Here is a 19943-nt window from a genome sequence, read left to right on the forward strand (position 1 = left end):
TTACTTAGATAAAAGAACTGTTCTTCTACTTTTTCTTTAAAAATATTATTATGTTAGAAATTTCGTACAACAAATTAAAATTTTATTGTAGTTATAATAATTTAAATCTGAGAATAAAACGAATAAGTATCTATGTAATATAAATAGTATTTTTCCAGGTTTGGTTAGTGCTTATCTCAGTTTATCTCTTATTGTAGAGAACAGTAGAGAAATCAAGAGAAATTATGATAGTGTTCGTTTACTTGATATTTGCCATTTATAATTGTGAATAAATAAAAAATAGATAAAGTATGGCGTAAAGCCTCTAATACGTTTGTAATCTATAGATTGTACACACAGAAATAGAAGTAAATACACGATTATTAATCATCTTAATCAGTAAACATGGCTCTGACAATGTTCACACGTTCTGTAAATATACGAAATGTAATGAAGTTGAACAACATTAGTGCAGTTGGAGGCACACTAAATGTCAAGCAACATTTGGTAAATTGAAACTTTCATGCTATGTAATTCTTCCTTTTGAAAAATGTGTACAAATCGTCAAATCATTTTTGTAACCTTAAAGTTATTCATAACTCAACAGTGATATACTTCTCATTATTTTAGAATGTATCACATAAATCTTACACTGTCTCTGTTGAGAATGTTAACAAAATACTTGGTGATACATCTGGGAAAAAATCAGAGAAAGGAATGAATAAAGTTATGAGACTGTATTTACAGAGATCTAGAGAATATCGTAAGTTTCCAACAGATTAAACTAATATTACATACATTTTACTGTTAGTATGAATGTAAGATTAAACTAAAGATTATTGATTTCAGAGGAATTCGTGGAAAAAGAAATAGTTAAATATGATTTAGGAAAACGACATTTAGCTAATATGATGGGCGAAGATCCTGATCAGTTTAGCGATGATCAAATTACTGTAAATTACATTTGTTTTATATAAAACAAGATTTTCTAGAGATATATTTAATCCCTTGTCTTATGATCTTTAGTACTAATTAAATTAAATACATGGTTAAAATTCTATGATGAATTAATTTCATAACTTTGTTATAAACAAACCAAAAATGAGACAAGGAATTAATGTCTTTAGTACGATTAATATTATTAATCTTTGTAGAAATCAATAGAATATTTGTTACCTTCTGGTTTATATGATTGGCGAGCACGTCCTATGATGATACATCCAAATAAATTATTTGAAAAAAGGAAAGAAGCACAATTTGATGAAAGTGGTAGACCATTTCATTTTTTGTTCTATACATGCAAACCTAATTATTACAGTATACTTTACGTAAGTTATTTTCTAATGTATAATTTTCCTAATTATATTTTATTTGACTATAGCATATTTGAAATACACAAAAAATATTCTTATATGCAGGACATTGCAGACTCAATAAGATATTTAAATAGAATAGAAGACATGAAAATTGCTACACGTGGAGTACCCTCCAGCCAGGACAAATTGTGAGTTAAAATTTGTTTATTGTACTTATTTCATTAGACTATTAAAATATTTAATAACTTGCTTATATCATTGTTGTTCTATTTGTATTATGATTTTTATCATTTTAGTAATGCGGTGGGTACAGATTGGTTTACAAAAGAGGAACTTGAATCTAGTGTAATGGAAGTGCTTAAGACAGCAGATGTATGTACACTATAATTTACATATATTTATAATATTTTAATAAAAACATAGTTCCTTGGAAATTGATTAAATGTTTTGATTTATTTTAGTATGAATACTTTGTTAAAAGTTTCAATAGAGTGATTGAGCATCCCATGTCACATTACAAATATGATTTTATTATGAAATATAGAAATAAATTGAAAGTAATTACCCAAAGTACAGAACTTCCACCTGTAAGTACATTTTGAATAGCCTTTATTATTCTATTTGCTTTCTTCAGAGTAAGGCAGTTGATGCATTTTGTTTCTGTTACAGATGGAATATGATAGCAATGACAGACCTTTTGTTTTAATTAAAAGTAATTATATAATATAAGTTCCTACATTATTATTCTGTAATTTCATTACATTTACGCTTTGTAACCTGTTTCTTTAAATTTTGTTCTTTACTTGTTGTCTAATACATTTTTTAATTTCGCATTGTTATAGACTGTAAGAGGAAAAATGCACACGGCGATGTTAAAGTGCTAGGTGATGGATCTGGAAAGTTTACTATTAATGGACAAGATCTTACATACTTTCAGAATGTCTTACACCGTGAACAGGTAAGTTTGTAGAAAATAATTGAATCAACTTTTAATTATATTCAATATACTTGAGCGATATACCAGCATTAAAGTCTCAGTTCCAGTAGTAAGATCTATAGGACCCTACAACATTATGGGACAATCAAAACATACAAATGTTTTACTCTAATGAAAATGAAAAAACCGTTTTCCACTTTTTGATTCGAGACTTTTAGTTTAAAACATAAGTAGTTAAATTTTTAATGTCCAAGTTGCGGATCTGTTTAAATTCTTGACAGCTGAGCGCATGGCTATATGCAATCACACATTGCGTGAATCTATGTTACGTGCGTTGTACAAAGAAGAATATGAAATCGGTAAAAGTCTATTGTTTAATGTAATCTAAACCAGAAATTAGATCTTTAAATTTAAACAGTTCATACCTCAAAAATGAAGTGTTTGATTGAAAGATGATACTTTCTGATTTCTATTTGAAGGATTCATATATGTATATTTAGGCTTGCCCTATCATTTCGGGAACGATTCACTTTTACCAAATATAATTGTATACGGTAATAAAAAATATGAATTAATACGTGAAACAATGCAGAAGACGGTAAGTACTAAATTTACTGTTATAACACCAGAACAGCTAAGTATCCTATATTAAACAAAAGAATGTATCGTTCATTCCGATCAAGGTAAGTAATACATTATATAAAGTTGATCAACTTGTACTAATACATTTGTAAATATTCTTACATGGAAAGTATCGAATGTAATAAATACTTCTCAAAAATGAATTATTTGATGAGAATGTAGTACAACTACGTATAGAATTATAATTAATATACTTCATATTGCTAGTATCTATCAATTGAAACTTAGAACGTTACTATTAATTCTAACGAAATTTACTAATTTAATAATAAGAAATTAGTTTTTCAATATTAGAGAATTTGAAAAATTACTGATAGCAATACTCAACATAAATACTAGCTACTTCAAAGAAATTTGACTAATCTTATTAAATGCAAATTGATGACCCAGAAGCTCCATTCTGTTTTGGGTCTCGCGATGTCTCGACAATGCCCAAATTTCTTAGAGAGGCCACGAATTTCAAACGGGGAAGAATAGATTGAAAGTTCGTACGCGTGCAGAGGAGGCGAGAGATTATGCGAATTCCGCCGATCTCGGAACAGACGGTGCATGCAAGAAGCTCCGATACGAGTTCAGTGTTAATCGAGCCGTCCGATAGTACGACTGGCCCAACGGTGTTTGTAATGATACACCGGCATCTTGAACGTTTCATATCGTTCGTTTGAGCAAACCGGTTAAGTTCGCACGTGAAAATCACCGCAATTGGTTCTTCTTACGACGTTTTACGAGAGCCATCCGGTAAAGAGCTATAGCGAAAGTTTGCACGCTGTGCCGTACACAAAAATTCAGTAGTTACGAAGAGCTTAGATAGAGTCTTAATCTCAGGAAGAGCCGAAGAGTTGATCCAATGAATTTTTGCAGTGAATTAATTTTGCCAACAACACGAGAAGTCATCTTGTAGATCTTACTGTGAATTAATTATATCCGCGAGGCTATGAGAAAGAGCATCGACGTTACCTTTGAATCGCTTTTAAACGAAAATTTTTAATTGTGTTTGATGCTGGTCGTTAGCGGTTTGATAGCGTCGATCATGTAAAACGATAAAAGCATAGGTCTCCTCGTTTCTTTCGACTGTTTTTATAGTAATTATATGAACTTCTAGTAGTTTCAAGTGATTAGTCATTCGGAAACAACGTAAAATGTTCGTACTGAGATTTAAAGAGAGTGTTACGTTGAATTACATAAAATATCTTTTGAGGAGATACGGATATCTTTGATTTGTTTCAGTTGCTTACAGTATTCGATAGCTAACGTAAACAGTGCGACAAATTTGTTTACCCTCTATAAGATATTTCTGATATGATCGATTGACATAGGTATCGATGATAAACTACTTCGAAGGTGACTTTGAATTTTCTTGTAACAGTCACCCTAAAAAATTTCGTTGCGCGCTAAAGGATCGGACCTGGTGTCATTTAACTATAACAAAAATGAAGTCGATTTCTTCGTTAGTTTGTAAGAAAGCAGCTCGTAACACTTTATATTCGACATCCTGTTTCAAAGTATTTCTTTAGCTGGAGGAATTACATGGTTGATCCTAATCGTTTAAGAATGTGAAATATTCTGAAACGTCATCTTGGATGTCTTTGTTCTGTTTTTATAATCGAAACGGAATGTCGAGAATGTTCAAGCGTTCGACACACGAAGGACTCGAACTGTATATAAATAATATCAGTTTAATGGCAACGATGCGACTGTTCATAGTTATCAATGTATGTGTCCGATTTTCCAATTGACATTCCCGCCTCATGCGATGCGTCTCGGACCAGTTCAGACGTCATCAGAGATCTTCTTTTATACTTCTCATACCTTGCTACCAATCATTATCATAATCAAATATTTCATTACTCGAATTATTAAACATAACAGGACATAAAGTGCTCTCAACTATTAACGTATTATATATATTATTACATAGTAAACAATAGTAATTTCCAAATTTGTTTACTAACTATTCCTTTGCTAAATTTAAACCGATATAACAACGTTCTTGAATATCAATTAATGTCTATTATATAGAATATATTAGACAAGATTATGGGACAGTCCATGGAAAATTATAATTATTTCTGGAAATATAATGTAATTATTGTCATATTAAGAAGATCTTCTGTTCGTCTAACTAAAATAATTTTTATTTGGTACTTTCATATCTTAGCAGCTAATATGATCGACGCTGATACTCACGAAAATACTTCAAGTATCTCATCATTTTGTCCGGAAAACTTCAGTGACTATTTAGTTACATTCGCTTCTGTAACTTTGTACAAATATATCTCCTAAGAATGACTTTCGCTGTATATGTATATGTATAGGCAGATAAGATACAATATACAGGGTGTTATAAAATGCACAATTTCTTGTTTCAATTCTTCAACACATGTAAATTGAAAAGTGTCCTATCGATTTGTCCCTCACTGTGCGAAATCATGGATCGACTCTAGGCTCGAAATCAAATTTAGTAGATCTTTTCTGTTTTGGCGCATAGTTTTTCGGTACAGTACGCTGTTTATTCAAATGTTGAACCTCATTACAAGTGGTTATTACTAATACTAATAATGCTTCTTAACAATTTGTTTACATTTCACAATCGTATCATAACTCTGCGTCTCTTATCTGTGGCTGGCCACTTTAGATTACAGTGCATAACTTTTTATCTTTATGAGGACCGATTGGGCCTACTATTTTGCATAACTTGTTATCTCTGTGTCGTTTGACAACTCTTCTCTAGCTCGGGTACTTCGGGGTTGCTAAGCCCGTACTGTAGCTACAAACACCGCTACAGCCCCTGAGGGCAAGAGTTGTTCGGTTCGCGTCTCTAATTTTGCTCTCGTCACTTGAGCAGCACGATGACTTTCGATCGCTTTCATTGCCTGGCCAGGGATACTGTCCACCGCACTCGTTTTATCGATGGTTGGTTTAGTTCGTTTTTCAATTTTAGAATCCACCAGTGTTGCCACGAGAGTGGTAACAAAGGATGTTATCCTGGTCCGTGCATCCACTTCTGGGGAAGGCGTTTCGGAGTTGGCCGCGTTCCGATAGACAGATAGAGGACATGGAGGACAATCCGAAATCTTTGCCGTCGAAAAAGTCCACGACCTCGTCCACGCTTCCTTCGCGATGGGTGTTGTTGAAGACCTCGCTGCCCTTGGAATCGGATGCGAACTCGTACACGGAAGAGCGATACCTGGAGTGCGGCCCGCCGCCCCCGATAGAGGAACCTCACTGTTACTCGGTCTGCGCCAGCGAAAGCTCCTGCACGGAAGACTTTAATTGCACGTTCCAGATCAACAAAGATGCGATTAAGAATATTCTGGTAGAGCACATGAGATACGTGCGCGGTCGGTCCCAGCTGTTAGGCGACCTGGAGATGAACAAACTGGACCTGGAGGATCTGAAAGGTGTCGCCAACGTGTACAAGATACACGAGATAAACGCGCTTTTGCTGTACGCCTGCTTCATCGGCCGAACGGATCTTATCGTTGCTCTGCACAAGTGCGGGGCGGATTTGAACTATTCGGAAGAGAAGCAAGGTCTCACCCCTTTGCACCTGTGCGCGTTCAGCAATTGTTTGGAAGGCGTGCAGTATCTGTTAGATAACGGCGCTAACATGTACCTGAACAAAAACAACACGCCGTTTCATTACGCTGCTTTCGGGGATGCCTCAAGGGTAGCTCTGTATTTCCGTCAATTGGGGATCAGTCAGAAATCAGCGCAGGGAGAGACCGTTCTGCACGTTGCGGCTAGGTCGAACTCCGCGAACGTGTTGAAGTTACTAGCACCGAATAATCCAACCATAAACTTATTCGACCACAACGGATACGCCGCTATACATCACGCAGCGGACAAAGGGTATCCTTGCTTGGAGGCGCTCTTAGATGCCGGTTGCGATCCAAACCTGATTACTAAAAAAAAGGGCAACACAGCCGCGCACCTAGCCGCGGAGTCTGGCTGCGCGAGAAACGTCGATCTGTTGGTCGAACACGGCGCAAATGTTACATTAGAGAATAACAGAGGACAGACAGCGTTGCACGTAGCCTGCCGCTCTCATTCTTTGGAGTGCGTGGAGATACTGCTAAAGAGATGCGGCTGTGATCCTAACATCGGCGACGACGACGGAAAAACCGCCCTTCACCTCGCTCTAGGCAGATCTTTGTTGGCTCACAACGTCACCGAGTTTCTCGTGACGTGGAAGGCCGACGTGAACAAAACCGACAAATACGGCTACACGCCGCTTCACATCGCCGCTTTGAACGAGCTGTCCCAATGCGTGGACATACTGATCCAGCACGGCGCGGATCTCAGCGCCAGAACGAAGGGCGGGACCAGCGCGTTGTCCATCATCTTGCGAAAAACCCCGACGTCGTTGAACGTCTTCAAGCAGAGACTGGACGCGTCGATCACGCTTCATCAGCACGAAACCGCCACGGGCGAAGTGGAGCTCCGTTTGGACTTTCATCCTCTGTTGATGCACCAGCAACAGGGAGAGATCAGGTACTTGGGCACTTTCGTGGAAGAGGGCTACAAGGAGATTCTCGAGCATCCGCTTTGCCAGGCGTTCCTCTATTTGAAGTGGCAGAAGATCCGGAAGTATTACGTCGGCAGGCTGGCCTTCTACCTGTTCTACGTTCTTATACTCACGGGTTGGGTAATGACTGCTTTAGCGCACAACTGTTACAACGAGTCCCACGGCCAATTAGATGTTACCCAGCCGCCATTGTGTGCAAATACCACCGGTATAAACGGTTTCCTTTACAGACATCCCGCGCTGCTCGAGATGGAATGGTACGCGTTGATGGTCTTGACCGTTCTCGAGGCGTTCCGCAAGCTGACCAGCGTTCCGACGTATCCGTCGGTTCGCCAGTTCTTCGCTCAGGCCGAGAACATGGTCGAATGGTGCATGATCCTGAGCGTGTTCGCCACCTCGTTCGTCTACACGGGTCAAACGTACCCGTGGCAGAGTCACGTGGGGGCGTTCGCGGTGCTCTGCGGTTGGAGCAACCTGATGCTGATGATCGGCCAGCTGCCGATATTCGGGGCGTACGTAGCGATGTTCACCAGCGTCCAGGCGCAAGTGTTCAAGCTCCTTTTGGCCTATGCCTGCCTCTTGGTGGGCTTCACCGCGAGCTTCTGCGTCATCTTCCCACGGTCAAAGTCGTTCAGCAGCCCGCACATCGGTCTGATCAAAGTCCTCGTGATGATGACCGGTGAACTCAACTTCGAGGATCTCTTCTTTCCTATCGAAGAGGACGGCAAGCACACGGACGCCGGCGGCACTTCTTGGATTCTGCTCCAGGTGTCCGCTCAGCTGTCGTTCGTACTGTTCCTTCTGTTCGTTACCATTGTTTTGATGAATCTCCTGGTGGGAATAGCCGTTCACGATATAAAGGGCCTCCAAAAAACAGCTGGACTGGCAAAACTCGTTCGCCAGACGAAACTCATCTGCGACGTCGAGACTGCACTTTTTTGGGGCCTGCTGCCGAAACGATTGACCAAATTTTTACGATGGACGGCTCTGCTGATACCGTCGCCCCTGAGGGTATGTCTAACCGTTCGACCTCTGAACCCAAGAGAGACCAGATTGCCGCGCGATTTGTTGACCGCCGCTCACAAGGTCGCCAAAGAGCGAAAAAATATTGGCGATACCCTGTGCAGCAGAAAGACCAACAGCACGATGTGCACGTATCTCAAGAATGACCCTTACTCGACGATTCGTTTTCGTTCACCCAAGGAAGACGTATTCGTCGAGAATACCACGACCAAAGTAGAATTGGAGGAGCTCAAGAGGATCTGCGAAAGAAATCAAACACTTCTACGGGATCTTATGACGACCCTGGTTGCAGACAAACAGCATAACACGAGCAAAGAAGAGGATAACGCTAAATTAATTCAGTGCCTTAATTCATGGAATTCAAACGCGTAAATATCGAGCGATTCATCTGAAGAGACTTTGGATGAGAAAATCAACCTTAGATGCGCTGAATAACAACCGCGCATAGAAGAAATTGTACGCTTAGGTTTATAGCGTGTCGCGAGAGTAATCGCACTCGCGTAACTGGTGAATCGAATGAAAACGTACATAGTATTAATTAAGCTTTCGATTGACACCGACTTTTTGGAGAAGCGACAGTTTGATAGAGGAAAGATAGGAATTTAAGGAAATTATAAACAAAGTAATAGTCACGGAGACATTAGACATAGTAATAGACATTTTAATAGACATTTTAAGAGTTAATATCGTACTGTAATATAATATAATGTAATATTAATAATGTAATCGTATTGTACATAATACTGTAAATTAATTTTTTTACATATTCCACTTGTATATTTCTACTGTATTTTCGAGGTATTGAATTGCTATTTCTTAAAGGTTTTTTTTATCATTTGAAAGCTTAATTATTACTGTGTGTATATTTATGTGTAATGATTCCACAACAGCTTCTTTTAAAAATATCTCGAGCGTTTGAAGTCAGCAGTTAAGGACATACGAATATTTCTTTTATTAAAATTGGAAGAGCATAATGTATAAAAGACTGTAATTCTATTTTTCTCGACGATGGAATCGTTTTATTGATAGTTCGCGCGTTTCTTTAATTTCTGTTTTAAGGTCTGACGTGATCCTTGTATAAAAAAAGAAAACTATGAGTCCGTAGGTATTTAGAAAGGAATGAATAACAAGCGCGAAACCCAGCATGAAAGATAGTCATAGGAAAGTCCATGTTTTGCATATTAACTTACAATGATATTCAAAGAAACCCATTGTAAGTATAATACGTTGATATATGCATATAAAATGAAAACGTTATTATCCAGTTCTAAATTCGTCTCAAGTTTCTTTCATTAGTTTCGGATAGTTTCTACCGTAAATGACGTTTAACTGGTGGTTTAGCATAGAAAATGATAAAGAGATTTAAATTATTTAATATAACGTACGATTAATGACTTTTATGCACAATTGTAGATGACAAAAATTTAGCAAGAAAACCTAATATATTTTTATATATAGATTTTTACTCAATATTTATGCAATATTGTATTACAGTATGTTAAGGAATTACATTCTGACCACAATGTGAATATTATGAAGACAAGAGGCGTAATAACAAAAATTAGATATTAATATAATAAACAAAGTACAACATGAAATATTAACACTATTAAATTGATATATTGTACACATATTGTTATGTAAATAACTGTGTAAAATGATTGTAAATAAGATGTGATTAAATAATAATTCAAACGTGAAGAGTAATTTATAATATATTTTGATTTTTTATTTAACTGTACGAAAAAATACGAATAAATTGTTTCTTAATTGAATACGTGTTAAGTGAGTTTGCACGCGTTGAATAAGTTTGCCTACATAATTTTAAGTAATTTATTTACACATATAAACTGTAAGAGCTATTGTGTAAGACAATTTACATAATACTTAATGACGAAATAATTTTGTACCTCTCCGATAGGAAAATAAAATTTAAGTGAAACTGTCGGAAGATGTCGTCGAATTGAATAATAAAACAAATATTCGAATATTCGTTCTAAAAATGAATTTAAAAATAAATAACTTTCGAGAAGAGTCAATTTATTCATAAATCTCTGATACAGAAATTGTGTTTTTAGAGGGAGAGTGCTTCCCAACAAAATTGGAAATGACTCATTGAAAGTATGAAGGAGAATCGTTAATAATATATTACGTTTTGCAATTATGCAAACAACGCAGCCGTTAGTCACGTTCATTGTTTAATCAGAAAATGTAAATAGGAAGTTACTGTACCGTTATCGTCAAAGTATAAGGAAAAACTTTTCAAGGACAAACAAACAAACAAACAAATACTCTATAATTCAATGATTATCATTTTGTTTAATTTCTGTAATTCTGACAACGATCCCAAACTAGAGGATCGGAACGTTAACAGAATAAACTCTCGGTTAAGTCTGAGAAATTCACCATAAATATTCATGTATTCAAATTTCATCCTTCAAAAGAAAATTTGCTTCCGCGCTGCTACAATAAGACATTATGCTAGGAATTTTACATCGGTTCAAACTAACGATTTAGGAAATTTCAAGTTCGGATCGATGTAAAATTTGGGGCAGTTCTTGTTAAACACGACACGAGCAAAGCGACGGCGATTATCGGGTGGTCATCTAAAGTACTTTGTCGAAAAAATAAGTGACCCTGTTTCGGATACACGTTGCGACCCTGTGTTGTCTACGCAGCAGTTTCGAAAAGTGTTTTATTGCACAATAATCTCGTGCGTGCCTGGAAATACGGAATTTCGGTAATCCTAAACACATTTCGCAATCTGTTCGAGTACCAAACGAAGAAGATGTCGAACGGAACCGGAATTCAGATCGATATGTTAATCGGCACGATTTAACGGTTTATTTACAAACTCCAATCCAGGAAGATTGTTGTAGGAGGTTGTGTAATAAAAAATTGTTAATTTCGTGCACTTAATGGCGAAAGAAGAAAAACCCGGATGCGAAGATGACAACGCTGATCTAATGACTGGACAGAATACAAGAAGAACGATGAAATAAAGAATAATTTCATCCTGTTAAATGTTGCATACGAGATATTAAAGATCATCAAATCATTTACGAAAGCATTACTTTTATAAAACGGAATAGGAATTATGAACGTTATGTAACATCAAATTTAATCAACGACTAATGTCCTAAAAAGAGCTATTCGACTATGAAGAATATATACATATATTGATTCTTTACTCATTAAACGGAAGTTAGAATTTCAGTTACAAAATGAAGCATTTAACGTCGAGCAAAGACGCAATTAACCGTCGAATCTCTCAGCTTTGTTTTGAACTGATTGTGCCGCAAAGAAGAAAACAATGGTCACGAAACGGAAAAATATTCGCATTCCTCCGATCGATAGTTTGCAGAAGATGTTTCCCAGAAACGGCCACTAACAAGTTCAATTACGAAAACGTTTGATAACTGCTTCCACGAATCTCCTCCGTCGGTTAATCTATCGAGAATTAAATATTCGGATACACGTGTCTTCCGTTACGATTAGCGCTGACTATGCGTTTTACCTGGTGAAACTTGAAATCTTGAATATCGAATTAACTCGTACATTAACGTTAGCCTTACGTGACTCCAAAAAAAAAAAAAAAAAAAAAAGACATCCACTCTTCTATTTTGTCTCTGAAAAAAATTAATACCCGAAGGATATTCCAAGTTATTGACACAACGAATACGCTTAGTCATGCGATAGTTCCGTATCGCAAATATTCGATAGACAAAGAGTATTGTTCAGGTAGCTGAAAAATTTGTTGACTAGTTTCAATAACGCGCGTTCGGTAGTTACATTGATACTCGTTATTGGACTGCGCATATTTGTGCAAATTCATATTTTTATATATAGCCAGTGCAAGAAGTATTTGTACAGCAACCAATTTAAAATAACATCAATAAGAAAAGAAACAAGAGGTTTCTGTACGAATACTTATTACCCTGACCGTATATACAGACACAGAAAGTAAACATAAATTAACGTATATATTTACTATATATAGGTATTTCGTTATTAAGAACGAGATTTGAAAGCAACTTTCGGAGAACTCTTTAGACGATGACCTGTAATCATATCGAGCACAAATGCTGATGTATAAAGAAACAAGAATTCGTTCCACCCTTGGAGGAGCATTTTTGTCGTCGAATGTTTGAATTACCTCGATAGATAAATCAACGTTGCGAAAACATCGCGGTATCGCTCGATCGATCGGTCCAACGTGACTGACGGAGGCCACGAGTTTTGATAAACTTGGACGAAGCCGGCAAACCTACTTTAGGTCTACGGTATATTGAAATATGGCCTTTGGCATTCGCAAGGTACTCGGGAAGTTACTCAAAAAGAAACCGGTTCCAATTCCTAGAAAATGATAATACGTACGCCTAAGAGAAGCCGAGTAGCGATAGAGCACAATTACAGACGACGATGGAGCCAGAACAAGGACGCTGAGCTTCAGGTCCGCGAGTGCGTCTAGATTTTACGGACCATCTTAAAGTCCGAGCGGATCCGTAAAAACGCTCATATCCGCGCGGGCTCTTGCAACGTCTGGAGTTTCAGCTCCGGAAGGCCAGTGTTAAATTCACCATCGCTCGATCGTATCGTGTTTTCGAGATCTCTGCGATCGCAGCTTTCTCCGTGTCGGATTGCAAAAGTGTCGTCACTCCTAAACTGTGTTTTTATAATCGTCGAGGGCGTTTATAAACGCAGGGCAACGCGTTGCGCCGAGCCGACCAGTAAAACTAATTTTGTCGAAGTGTGTCAGTGAAGATTTTTCGTGATCGGGAATTATTTGTTTCCACTATACGAAGTTCGTAACCGACGCGATCATTTGTCGTATATAAACATTGCAAACTGGTAGCAGTGAGGAATAGAATGGCTACCGTAGAATGAGAATAAAGCCATTTCATTGGGACTTTAACTACTACTGTACTTAAAAAAAAATTTATGACATGGAAAAGTACTTTCTGCGTTAATGTATATCATTAAAAGAACTTTAACATTATACGTTTATAAAAAGCTGTGAATAGGTTTCTGGTAGATAATGTGTTCGAATCGAAATTTTAAGACACTGTACCATGATTTTTGTTCAAATATGGAAGGATAAAACGTTGAAGTAATAACAGATGAAGTACATCTGATTATTGTGCGAAGAATTGTTGAATAATTATTTCCAAATATGCGTGCACAATAAATTGTACGATTTAAGAGTAATCAGAGTTTACTATAGAGTATCCTAAAAATCGAATACAACAGTTGACAGTTGAACAGTTCTTGAAAAGAGTAAAACGAAAGAATAAAGCTCACATTTCAAATTTTACGAGTCTTTCGAAGTTTCCTTCGTTCTGGTCAGTTGCAAACGATTTATATAAAAAGAAGCTTATCATTGAAGAAATAATTAAGTAATGCGAATAAGTCGAGTCGATAAAAAAGGATGCAATTATATAATTTAGATATAAGATAAACGTAAATACACTCGCAACGCTTCCATACTAAGAATTTTCTCACGAAAACAGAATTTGTCAAGGATCCGACAGTATGTTACTTTTCTTTCAATTTAAACATCGAATCCGAGGTTCCCGAAAATATTAGGAAATTGCATACCAACTACACGCACTTGTTACGAAGCTACAAACGTTTAACATCTGTTAAAAGCCTAAAGTCTCATTTCCATTATTTATTTTTTCCTTAGCTTCGCGCGATTCAGTAATTTCATGTGCATGAAAAATGAGCTCCACCTTCGGTCGATGATTTTCGCACAATGTTACAAGAAATCCGCGCCCATTTAACACCAATAACGATCGATCAACGATTGAGGTAACCAGTCTTAATAATTAGCGTGGTTGCATAATCGAACTTGATAAAATTAGTTGGAATTATTCCTTATGTGTGATTCGTTTGCCAGTATCTCTGTAAGGCGATAGACTAGCTCGTAACTAACTGTTCCTTAAACAAAAATGACTGTCGACGAATCATCTTTAATCGTGACGATTCTTTTCGAAAGTCACTGCCAGAAGAAACACGGCAATAAGAAAAGTGGACATGCGAGACGAACTAAATCATTCATCTGTAGCGACGAAACGAAGTAAATTGGTGAACGGAAGAGGATCGAAGAGGAGGAACCTTTCCAGCAGCTGAAAAGGGGCATCCGAAGAGAAATCGAAACACGAACGATCCGTCTAAAGCAGAAAAAAAGGTCGCGAGTCAGCCGTGCTCGATAGAAAAGAGAATCTCGTTGGATTCGAGCCGGAGAAAGTTTATTTATCCCGATAAGCGACCGGTAGATGCGACCTCCGTCCCGTTAGTTTTTAAGTTCAAGGTCTACGTTCGAAGGAGGACTGTCTGCAGAATGGAAGCGTGTCTTTTCCTATCCGGCTTATATATAGAACGAATCCATATTAGACGACCGATATAAGTCACTCGGGCGAGTGACACCAACGGTCGCGTGTACCGCAATGACGAGAGCATTCTCTTAAAGTGATCCAAATGACTTTGGGACGTGACGTGATAAACGAAGAAAAGAGTGAGGCCGAGGTATGAAGATTGGAACGTTCCTTCGTCGAGATCCACGATAGTAGAGAGTGCCGCTGTGTGTTACGTCGCAGTTTCTTCGTCTTGGCGCGCACGGCGGGCAAAAAATTAAAAGGGAAATTCACGGGAACGGTATGGAGGGTAGCCGAGCTCAGGACGGGTCCAGCAACGTGCCGAAAATTACCGTGCAAAGGCCGTCGATGACGGACGACGAAATATTGCGGCGTTACTCGTTAACGAGTTTAAGAGGACGTCGTCTTTCGTTCGACGAGAACGATGGCTGGCGAACGATTGAGGAAGGGGACAAAGAAGCTCGCGAAAATGTCGGCAAGACGATCCAGAGGAGGATGAAATCGTTGACGAGCCACGAAAGAAAGACGAGACATTATTCGTTGACGAGACTGAAAAATCGACGTTCGTTTCTGCACTTGGACGAGGGAAAGAAATGTTGGAGGACGGACACGGGAACCGTTAACGAGACTAATAATAATAAAACGACGCAAACGTTGAGGGTGCAGCCCGCTCGCGAAGGTAAAACGAGGCACGTATCCCTGTCGAATTTGAACGATCGATCCAACGATCACCTTTCCACGAGGTTGGCCTCCACCTTCAGATCGGTCAGGTACAGGCACAATAGCTACTCGGAGAAGATCGAGATCAACGATACCCCACTGACCGACTCCGCGAACGACCATGTAGAAATCGACGCTGGTACGCCCCCGCCTGCCGACGAGTCTCTCTTCTACGACAATCTGGACGTGTGCAGGCAGGCACAGATCAACGGTAACGATCTGCGATCGATAATGTGGTCGATCGTCACCGCCGCGGAAATGAAGCTTTTGTTCGAATTGGAGAAATGCAACACGTTGCCGGAGTTACCGTCGGGTGAAAGGATAAGGAACATCGCTTACGTGTGGTGTTGTTACCGCGGTCTGACCCATCTGTTGCCGAAACTGGAGCAGACAGGGGTAAATCTCGATTACACGGAGCCTCGTACAGGTATGAACGCGATTCTCGCGGCCTCGTTGAGCGGCAACGTGGCGTGCATCGAGCACCTGATCAAGAAGGGCGCCGACGTAAATTGCAGAAATCCGATAAATTACTACACAGCCCTTCACTTCGCGGTCCTCGGAAAATCTCCAGAGGCGGCGCGTGTGCTCCTCGATAACGGAGCGAAATCCAGCACGTATCTTTGTCAGGAGATCCCGGAGCCCGTGTTGCACTCCGCTATCAGAGCCGGCGCGGTGGAGATCGTGAAATTGTTGCTGGAACGAGGTGCCAGCGTGGTCGAGAAGAACCACATGGGCGAGACACCGTTGCACGTGGCTTGCTTCGTTCAGTCGATGAAGTGCGTGGAATTGCTACTGGAATCGCCCGGTACCAACACCAACGCCGTGGACAGGGCTCACAGGACTCCTCTTCACTTCGCTGTGATGACCACCCGTTCCTCCGCCAAGCTGGTGGAGATCCTGTTGAAGCACGGAGCGTCGATGAACGCCGCGGACAGAACGGGTTTCACTCCTCTTCACGTAGCCGCGTTGAACGAGCAATCCCACTGCGTGGACGTCCTGATCTGGGCCGGCGCCGACGTCAGCGCGACCACCAGCGCTGGTCTTTCCGCCTTGAACATCATACTCAGGAAAATACCGGAATCCCTGCAGGTCTTCAGACAAAGGCTCGACGCCTCCATAACGCTCCGGCGTCCCGTCCCTCACAACAGGGAGTTCGAGATGAGGCTGCACTTCGACCTGCTCTTCCCCAGCGGCAACCAATGCGAGACCAGCTTCATAAACACCTTCGTCCAGGAACGCCGCAAAGACTTACTCTCGCATCCCTTGGTGATGGCTTTCCTCCATCTCAAATGGGAGAAGATACGGAAATTCTATCTGCTCAGGATCCTCCTGTACGCGATGACCGTGATCTGCATGACCACCTACGTCCTCACGGCTTTGGCCTACAAATGCTACAACTACGACGAGACCAGCAGCTCGAAGATCTGCGGTAGCAAGCGTCTCTCCGGATTTCTGTTCAGGAGACCGGTGATCGAGATCCAGTGGTATCTGTTGTTGATATTCACCTGCATCTCCATACCTAGGAAGATATTCGGTTTCATGGTGTACACGTCGGCGAAACAGTACTTCTCCAACATCGACAACGTGCTGGACGGGGTCGTTATAATCAGCGTGTTCGTCACGTCGTTTATCTACACGGGTCGCACCTACGATTGGCAGAATTACGTGGGAGCGTTCGCGATACTGTGCGCTTGGACGAACTTGATGCTGATGGTGGGCCAGCTGCCGGCGTTCGGCACCTACGTGGCGATGTTCACCCACATACAGTTCGAGTTCGCCAAGTTGCTGCTGGCTTACTCCGGGCTGCTGATCGGTTTCACCGTAAGCTTTTGCGTCATATTCGTCGGGGAGCCGTCCTTCGGCAACCCTTTCACCGGTCTCATCAAAGTCCTGGCGATGATGGCGGGCGAGCTGGACTTCGAGGGACTCATCACCCAGATCGACGAAGAAACAGAGGGCTCGTTCGTTATTTACCATCCGTTGTCCGTGTGCTCCCAAATCCTCTTCACTCTGTTCATCGTGTTCGTCACCGTGATCCTTATGAACCTTCTGGTCGGCATCGCCGTCCACGACATCCAAGGGTTGAGGAACCACGCGGGCCTAACGAAACTCGTGCGGCAGACCAAGCTGATCCTCTTCACCGAGATGGTTCTTCACAACAGCTCGATACCTTATGCCTTTCGTAAGTGGATGTCGGACCACAAGATCAACGTGGAGAACAGAAAAAGGGTCCTGGTGGTGAAACCGTTGAACCCTTTGGAGAAAAGATTGCCAAAGGACATCTTGAAAGCGGCTTACGAGGTTGCCCAGAAGAATATACCGTTTATGAACGACGATAACGACAGCCTCAGCGATCACGTGATGCGGATGAGACAACAGAACGAGGAGTACTCCGACTGCAATTTGCAAGTGGTCGTCGAAAATTTAACTAACAAGCTGCACTCCTACGAAGACACCATTAAGACGCTCAAGGATCAGCTGTTAGACACCAATAAAATCCTGGAGGACGTTATCAAAAATCTGACAAAGGAAAAGAAAAATTGACGCTTCCTAGGTACTAGCATCGACGTTACGAATGTTTTAACTTGACCGACTGAAAGGGCATGTAAATAAATAAAATACGGAAGAATTAATTAAGATTCGAAACCGTATTTAAAAGAATAATGGAAATTACTATTATGAAACTGTGTCGTAGTTAAGTTCTTGAACTTATATCCTGAAACACAATTTTACATATTTCTCAAGTAACGTGTAATTGGTAAAACTGAGGGAATTTAGAATTTTTGTCAAGTACAACTTCGAAGCAAATTTCCCTTATTCTTTTAAATGCTATTAAATAAATATGTATTTATACAAGATAGATGGATACGCAGGTACTGAGATACCTGTCAGAATTTAGTTCTTTCTGGACGAAGTATATCGTTGAGAGTGCGACCCTGTAAATACAACGAAATAAATTAACTTTCTATGCAAATGTCTTGAATTTAAATATCATAACAAGCGACACGTACGACCAAATAAGTCTAGAAGTGAAAGTAGAAAAGGAGAAATATTCTGCAATCTTAACGTTGATAGTAATGACATTAGCATTTCGGGTTTTTTTTTTGTTTTCTTTTTATTTTTTGGACAGCCTGTTCCGTGGATGCTAGAATTTATGAACTGTAAGAAATGAACAATTATAACTGTAAGAAATAAGAACAGTTGATATTTGATAAGAATCTAATGACCTAATTTAGCAATTAATATTTAGAATTTCGTTAGATTGTTGTTCTTTCGATAAGGATGTTTGTATAATACTTAAGCTCGTTAAATGCTACGCTCACTTGGATTGTTTTAGCTGATGAAATATGTTAGTTATACAAAATTTCAAATACTCCTTTTTATAAAATAAACTCTTAAGATGTACCATCCTGATATTTTATGAAACAAATATATAATATTATGTAATAGACGCCTTAAAATTTAGAAAACAATTATTATTTCTACGTTCCATGCTCACATGTACATTTCTCTCCGTTTTTAATTAATATTACTACTCCTCTCTGTTTCTTGTCTCTCCATATTAATTCTGTTTTGTAAATTTTAACGTTTATATTACATAAGTATTATATATCTAAAGAGAATCCCATACACAAAGTCCAAGTGTCGTAAATAATAAACAATCGCGACATTGCTCAAATTTACAAAGAGAGATCGAAAAGTGGAAAAACAAAAGCACGTATATTATTTAAACGTGAAATCTGTATCAAATAACATATACAAATTGATTGGTTGAAAAGGAACAAGGGTATTTTTGTGTGTGTTACACTTGAAATCAGTCATTTATGAATTAAGCGTCGTGTATTGGCTTCGCAGATTTTTAAGTAAATCCAGACATAATTAACGTAGCTTATTTTGAATTACAGGTTATATTCCCATTAATTTTTACGAATATGAGCGACAAAGTTGATATCGAAGCGAACATTAATGGTGGGGGGCCAACTGGACAATCAGGTGCTATTCGTTGGGGTATTGCACAGGGGCTTCGAAACTTTGTCGATATTGACATGGTAGAAAAAATGAGACTTGGTAAGAGCTACAATGTTTTCTAATAACTGCTAAGTATTTAGTAAATAAGTTCTTTTTCGTAACACGTTATCCTATGTTATATATTGACAATTTTAATTCGGTAATAAAGTATAGATTTAGTTTACTTCAAGAACGATTGCCGAGTCAGTTTACCACAAATAGGCCATGGAATTCTCGAATTCTGTATTGTTAATTTATCGTAACAACTGGGATGCAATTATTACTGCGCGCTCTCTATTGAAGCATTAATTTCTAGATGTAATTCGCAAAGTGGCAATGAGGTCACTCGTTAAATTCATTCAGTAACGCTTTGATTATTCGAATGAATCGACAAGTTGAATTGGCACACTACA

At 39.2% G+C, this 19943-nt stretch overlaps 2 protein-coding genes across 2 annotated transcripts; both read left to right on the forward strand.

Annotated features, from left to right (window-relative positions):
* The first annotated feature begins 384 nt into the window (after positions 1-384).
* On the forward strand, positions 385-4125 carry LOC128873639 (28S ribosomal protein S9, mitochondrial). Its single transcript, XM_054117338.1, has 10 exons — positions 385-486; positions 610-742; positions 829-932; positions 1134-1307; positions 1398-1483; positions 1592-1667; positions 1757-1882; positions 1965-2007; positions 2138-2253; positions 4102-4125. The coding sequence occupies exons 1-10, from the start codon at positions 385-387 to the stop codon at positions 4123-4125; spliced, it is 984 nt and encodes a 327-aa protein (XP_053973313.1).
* LOC128873643 (uncharacterized) lies at positions 3056-19568 on the forward strand. Its single transcript, XM_054117340.1, has 5 exons — positions 3056-3612; positions 5816-8793; positions 10504-10546; positions 14998-18076; positions 19428-19568. Exons 2-4 carry the CDS (start codon positions 5852-5854, stop codon positions 18064-18066), a joined length of 6054 nt encoding a protein of 2017 aa, XP_053973315.1. The 5' UTR covers positions 3056-3612; positions 5816-5851; the 3' UTR covers positions 18067-18076; positions 19428-19568.
* Positions 19569-19943: the final 375 nt, after the last annotated feature.

Source organism: Hylaeus volcanicus, chromosome 3 (genome assembly GCF_026283585.1).
Source record: "Hylaeus volcanicus isolate JK05 chromosome 3, UHH_iyHylVolc1.0_haploid, whole genome shotgun sequence".
Classification (NCBI taxonomy): domain Eukaryota; kingdom Metazoa; phylum Arthropoda; class Insecta; order Hymenoptera; family Colletidae; genus Hylaeus; species Hylaeus volcanicus.

Excerpts from the sequence above, each read along its gene's own strand:
- LOC128873639 (XM_054117338.1), top strand. The coding sequence starts at position 385 with ATGGCTCTGACAATGTTCACACGTTCTGTAAATATACGAAATGTAATG. Across the intron at positions 1,308-1,397 it reads ATTATTACAGTATACTTTAC|GACATTGCAGACTCAATAAG; the intron begins GTAAGTTATTTT and ends TCTTATATGCAG. Across the intron at positions 1,883-1,964 it reads AAAGTACAGAACTTCCACCT|ATGGAATATGATAGCAATGA; the intron begins GTAAGTACATTT and ends TTTCTGTTACAG.
- LOC128873643 (XM_054117340.1), top strand. The coding sequence starts at position 5,852 with ATGTTATCCTGGTCCGTGCATCCACTTCTGGGGAAGGCGTTTCGGAGT. Across the intron at positions 8,794-10,503 it reads AATTCATGGAATTCAAACGC|AGGGAGAGTGCTTCCCAACA; the intron begins GTAAATATCGAG and ends TTGTGTTTTTAG. Across the intron at positions 10,547-14,997 it reads TTGGAAATGACTCATTGAAA|AGAGTGCCGCTGTGTGTTAC; the intron begins GTATGAAGGAGA and ends CCACGATAGTAG.